Source organism: Hipposideros armiger, unplaced genomic scaffold, assembly GCF_001890085.2.
Source record: "Hipposideros armiger isolate ML-2016 unplaced genomic scaffold, ASM189008v1 scaffold_31, whole genome shotgun sequence".
In the NCBI taxonomy this organism is placed as follows: Eukaryota; Metazoa; Chordata; class Mammalia; order Chiroptera; family Hipposideridae; genus Hipposideros; species Hipposideros armiger.
Genome location: NW_017731381.1, coordinates 4,422,417 through 4,428,672, shown reverse-complemented (window position 1 = coordinate 4,428,672; position 6,256 = coordinate 4,422,417). Strand labels below are relative to the sequence as shown.

Genomic DNA, 6,256 nt, shown 5'->3' with positions numbered 1-6,256 from the left:
CCTGCCACTTTGCGCCGCAGCCGACCTGAGACTGGCAGGCCAAGGCCCAAAGGTCTGGAGGGCGAGCGACCTGCAAGACTCACACGAGGGGAACTGACAGAGACACCTACAGAAGGAGTGCTGTGCCTCCTGGTGCCGACAAGAAAGCCGAGGCTGGGGTTGGGTCCGCAACCGAATTCCAGTTTAGAGGCGGATTTGGTCGCAGACGTGGTCAACCACCTCAGTAAAGTTGGAGTGATTATTTGGTGTTGAATTATTTGAGCTTGTGGCAAAAAAATTATCTGTGTGCCCCCGTTTTTGCATAATGTAGCCTGAGCCGGAATGTTTTTAAAGTCAGAGTATAAATGGAGCGAGACTGGATTGGTTGGGGGGAGTCCCTCGACTGGTGGAGATGGTCAGCAACCTCAAAGTAAAGTCAACTTTGAAGAGGAAATAATCTCAGCAAACTGGCAGTGATTTTTGGCATTGAATCAACTTGTAGAGAGAGAGAAAAAAAAAAAAGAGAGAGAGACAGACAGCTATGCCATTGTAGCATGAAAGCAATGCGTAACCGGTGACCATAGCTGTTCCCCAATAAAATAAAATAAAAAAAAGAAAGAAAGAATGACATGATAAGAAGCAATATCTGAGTGCTTGTTCTGTGCCTGGGAAAGACAATCCTATGTCACACAACAGCTCCATTTGAGAGATGGGAAACTAAAACTCAGAGAGGTCAATCCACTTGTTTACGATCACACAGAAAGGAGGGATAGAGTCCTCAAATTGAACACAGGTCTCATCTATACCACAGATAAAATCTAGAGGCAAAACATCCAGGTTTCAGCCTTCTGTCTGGACTGACTGACCCGCTCTATGACCTCTGAATCTCAAGATCCTTGTCTACCAAGTCAGGGAAATGACCAGACCCCTTCTTAAATTATAATACAGCCATTTGCTCAACAAATATTTATTGAGCACCTACTATGTGTCACATCTTAGTCAAGGGACTGGGATACAAGGGTGAATAAGATCACTACTTCTATGGAACATCCGTTGTATGAGAAATCTTAAAAAACAAGGTGTCGACACCGATTGCCACAATGGCTTCAATTAATGGCCTTCCTGTAGCCACACACCCTTGGTGCTATAATTTCTACTGTCCTCTCGCTCTGAATTTGGGCTGGTCTTGTGACTCGCTTTGGCCAATGGAATGCAGAGGAAGCGATGGTGTGCCAGTACTGAGCTTAGCTCTCAAGAGGCCTGGCGAGCTTCCTCTGTCTCCTGGGTCCCTGCCCTTGCGATGAGAATAGCCTGGGCTTGTCTACTGGAGGGTGAAAGACCACAGGGAGGAAAGCTGAGATGTCCCAGCTGACAGCCAACCACTGCCTACACACAGAGCCATCCAGTCTCAATGGGTGTATGAAGGAGCCCAGCCAAGACCAAAAGAACTGCCCAGCCGAACCCAGCCCAAATCACCAACCGCAGAATTATAAGCTAAATGGTTGTTGTTGACAGTGATTAAGTTGTGGGGTGATTACACAGCAAGAGCTGATTGGTACATAGGTGACCTCTGATAGGTCTATGAGGATGAAGCTGAAAGAATAACTTCCATTCGGTGCTTGCTGAACCTGGAGCTTAACTGAAAAGACCTTGTAAACTGTAAAGTGATGTGCTGCTTGGCACCCCTCTACCACAGGTATCTGACACAGGCCCCTGCAAGAGGCACACCCACCTTGCAAGAGAGGATGTTCCCAAAGGTGGAGAAGGTGTCATATAAGGCCTTGTTGTCAATGGAGTCCTCCAGGTTCTTGATGAAGATGTTGCCCACACCCGACTTGCGAAGTCCTGGGTCTCGCTGGGACCACATGATGCGGATGGGTTGGCTTTTTATCACCTCAAAGTTCATTGTGTCCAGTGCCCGCTCCGCTGNTCTTTTCTTCAGCTAACTGGCCTAAGCCTGTCAGACTGTAAATTGTCAGTGGCTTTGATGAGTGGCGCAGTTGGTTAAGAGCTTGCTCAAGAGTGAGCTCTGAGCAACAGCGGTTCAGTCCCTGCCCAAGCTGAGCAGCCGCTGAGCTGCCAACAGGTGGCAGGATGGCTCAGCTAAAAAAAAAAAAAACTGTCAGTGGCTTTGATTGCACGAAATCCTACATCTTCTGCAAGATGTGTGACTTCTCTCTGCAACCCATTTACGCTGAGCTGACTCTGTATTGGCTCATCCACAAAAATCAGCAAAGGCAGGCTTGTGTGTATCGATTCAATGGTTAGGATTAGACAACAGTGTTCGTGAGGAGAAACATTTGAAGGGAGCTGACTTCAAGTGGTCAGTTCATTAGTAAATACTTCCACATAATGAGGACTTTTGCTTCCCTACCTAAATATGCAAACATATGTAAATATATAAAACTAGACTCAGGGACTCAGGGACTGAGGAACTGCCTGTTCTATACCAGTGAAAGGTCATTACCAAAATCTCTGAGACCTTGGAGTTAATGGACCCCTGCAGCTTCACCCATCTACTCCAACTTATTTCACAGTTGGGGAAACCAAAGCCTAGAGAGAGGGCGGGACTTGTTCACGGACACACAAGAAGTTACCTTTCAAAGCAGCTGTATACTTAAGAACAAAGCTGCAGCGTCAGAAAGAGCTGGTTCTAATCCCACGGATCTCTCACCTGCTAGCTACAACCCGTGGGCGCTAATAACAACAGTCCAGCCCACACTGCTGGGGGCAGAGATGAGAATGTATGCAAAACCCCTCAGCGCAGCGCCTGGCCCATGGTGGCCGCTCAGTGAGAAGTAGCTGCTCTGAAGATGGCAGCAGGATCCAGGACTCCAACCAGAAGCCACCATGAGCATCGCAGTGGGGCAGCAGCCCTGGAAAGAGCTTTATGGTGGAAGGCCAAATATGACATTATTAGTTCAGCTTGGTCACGACCTGTGTGACCTTGTACTTATTCACTTGATCAGCAAATAAGTAGCTGGTACCTACGGGCAGGTACAATACTAGAGACTTAATGGTGAAATGACACCCAGCCTGCACCCTCTGTTGTACACACAGAGATCTGTGCTAATGACAAAGAGAGGCAGGAGGGGCACCTCGTCAGAAGCAAGTGAAGACAGGAAGGGGTGGCTTCCTGAAGGAGGTCAAGTATAAAGCTGGGACCCACTGAGGAGTCTAAAGCTACACTGTCCAATATGGTAGTCACCTGTCACATGCACCTGGAATACGGCGAGTCTGAATTGTGCTATCAGTACCAGGTTTCAAAGAATTAAGTACAAAAAGAGGGAAGGTAAAATCTCAATTTTTATACTGAAAACACATTGAAGTGACTGTAAATTGAATATGTTAAGTTGCATAAAATACATAGTTAACATTAACTTCCGTTTCTTTCTTTACCCTTCTTAATGTGGCTACTGGAAAATTTTATATCGCACCCTGTGTCTCACGTTACATTTCTATTGGACAGCATTGGTCTAAAGGGTAGGGGAAGGAAAGCTATTTTTAGAAAAAAACAGTATTTGCAAAAGCCTGGAAGGAAGAACTAGCACAACGCTTTCCCTCCCTGGCCTCAATCCCACCACCAAGTCAAGAAGAGACTAGTGGCTGTCTCGAAGGCCCCTTCTACCTCTCATGGGGCAAGAATCTATGAAAAGATGCCAGCCTCAGGGCTCGGACGGAGGCCGAAGCATTCTGCCTACAGCACAGGCGGGAAGGGCCCTGACGTGTGTGGGCTCAGGCTAGGGAGGGACTTCCTTTCCCTCTACAGGAAGCTGGAGCCCTCGGCTCCTGATCTCCCTTCTTCCTAGTCCTGGCTCAGCACCTTCTCCATGAAACACGGCCATGGGGAGGCTCCTACCTTCTGGGCTTCCTCATGTGTCTCAAAGTTGATGAAGCCAAAGCCCCTGGAGTTGCCGCTGTCGTCCCTCATCACCTTCACACTCAGCATCTTTCCTGGGAAGGACCGACCTGGCTCAGAGAAGAGTTTGGGAATCCCCCAGGATGTTCCCCTCCCTTCCCACCAGTCCTCGGAAAGTTCCAGGAGGGCCCCTCCTCCCAGCATGACCAGAAAGAAGAGAAAGTGACCCCCACTCCCTTGGGAAACACGCCCACCAAACTGAGAGAAGAGTCCCCGCAGGCCCTGCTCATCCACATCCGCTTGGAGGTTCTTCACGTAGATGTTGGTGAAATCCATGGCCCGAGCCCCCAGCTCGGCCTCCCGCTCCTGTCTGGACTTGAAGTGGCCAACGAAGCTGCGGACACATCGACAGGGTAGGCAGCTGCCGGCCAGCCACCAGCCACCCCATCCCTACCCCAGCTCATCCAGCAACCCTGGGTCATTGGGGTAAACTGCTGCTGGCCTCCAGGCCTCTTTATCCCTCATCAGGAGACTGGGCAGGGCAATACTTCTTAGATGGAACACATCCAGGGTCCAACCACCTCCCACAGCCAAGATTCAATGTTGAAGCATAAAGTTAGGATGACTTCATTCTTGTGGCAAACGCACAGGCAACTCCTACCAGACACCAGGCAGCTGAGTGCACGGGAGATTCTTAAGAGCATAAACTTGGGAGTCACACGTGAACCCTCGCTCCGCAGCTGCCTCGCTGTGGGACCCTGGGCAAGCTCCTTAACCATTCCGAGCCTCAGTGTTCATTTCTATAAAACTGGGGATCAAACTCACACCAGAAGGATTTACTTATTCATTTAACACTTCTGGGTGCCCTGGGAAAGCAGTGGTGAAGGAATCAGACACAGTCCATGCCAGCGTTGCTATGTGAGGAGGGACTGAAGTCACTTAACACAATAATAATTTTAAAAATTGTAATTCCCAAGTTCATGTCAACGCATCTAGGAAAGCATCCTAGATTAAAAAAACAAAACCAAGCGTAAGAAAATTTGATGGTATCTATAGCACATTTTGCACAAATTGTAGCTGGCACTAAAAATGGAAGAAAGCTGAGTGACAAAGGTAAACCTAGACAAATGGTGGCTAACAAAGACAACATCCTTCTGAGAATTGGGAAAAGCTTGCCAAGGTTCAATTTCATTGACAGGAGCCTCCCCTGAGAAACCTTGGATAGAATGACTCTCACTGCATCTCCCAGCTCAAAGCCTTCATCACTCCACATGGGGCATGGGGCTGGGCCATCTGATGGGCAGAAGCAAAACTGGGGAAGGGAAACTGTCAGAGCAGATTCTCTCCAGCATCTGTGTTCTCAATTTTCCCATCTGTGAAGTGGGGATGATGCCAAACTTAAATGTATCAAGATGGCCGGCTAAGCATATGCCTACGTTCCTTCCCATCCCAAAATCCCATGAAACAACACAAAGGCTTAAGAAAAAAATTCATAGCCAAGCTGAGAAGGCTGGAAGACAGGAAATCACTGGTGATATGGCCATTAGCTGTTCCTGCTAGAATTTTAGAATTATCATTTCATTTACTACTCAGAACAATCCTCAAACACATCTGAGCAGCCCCATTTTTACCAGAAGAAAAGGGGTCCCTGACAGATCGAGTCACTCCTCTGAGGTCACACTGCCAGGAAGAATACTGGCCGCTGCTCAGTGCCTGGTGCCCATCAGTGTGGTGGGGAGCATCAGTCCCCAGTTGGTGAGGCCATGGTTCTGTCCCTTCAGCCTTGGCCACGCCCCCACACCGCAACACTCACACTTTCCGATTGTTGAGCAGCATCCCGTTCATGGTGCTGATGGCCTGCTGTGCGGCCTCATGGGTCTCAAAATGGACAAAGCCAAAGCCTCGGGAGCCGTGATCGTCACACACCACCTGGGTCACAGGGAACAAGGACAGGAAGAGCATCCAACAGAGGGTTCAGGTAGAAAAGAATGACAAGATAATTTGGGGTGACCAGTTAGCTCAGTTGGTTAGAGCGCAGTGCTGATAACACCAAGGTTGCCCGTTCAATCCCCCCAGATGGGCCGCTGTGAGCTGCGCCCTCCTTAAAAGAGACAGCTAGCCCTTTCCAGCTCCGGACCCAGACGCAGAAGCCGTAACGATGTTGATGCCCAAGAAGAACCGGATTGCCATTTACGAACTCCTTTTTAAGGAGGGAGTGATGGTGGCCAAGAAGGATGTTCACATGCCTTAACACCCTGAGCTGGCAGACAAGAATGTGCCTAATCTTCACGTCATGAAAGCCATGCAGTCTCTCAAATCACGAGGCTATGTGAAGGAACAGTTTGCCTGGAGACATTTCTACTGGTACCTTACCAACGAGGGCATCCAGTATCTCCGTGATTATCTCCACCTGCCCCC

The 6,256-nt window shown here is 48.8% G+C and overlaps 1 protein-coding gene across 1 annotated transcript in view; it reads right to left on the bottom strand.

The window, feature by feature from the left end:
* Nucleotides 1-6,256, bottom strand: part of PABPC1L (poly(A) binding protein cytoplasmic 1 like) — a 34,900-nt gene that overhangs the window by 24,061 nt on the left and 4,583 nt on the right. Inside the window, exons 3-5 of the mRNA XM_019636906.1 lie at nucleotides 5,652-5,796; nucleotides 4,093-4,232; nucleotides 3,839-3,933 (exon numbers count right to left, since the gene is read on the bottom strand). Coding sequence (XP_019492451.1) covers nucleotides 3,839-3,933; nucleotides 4,093-4,232; nucleotides 5,652-5,796 — 380 coding nt within the window. The remainder of the gene's footprint in view (nucleotides 1-3,838; nucleotides 3,934-4,092; nucleotides 4,233-5,651; nucleotides 5,797-6,256) is intronic.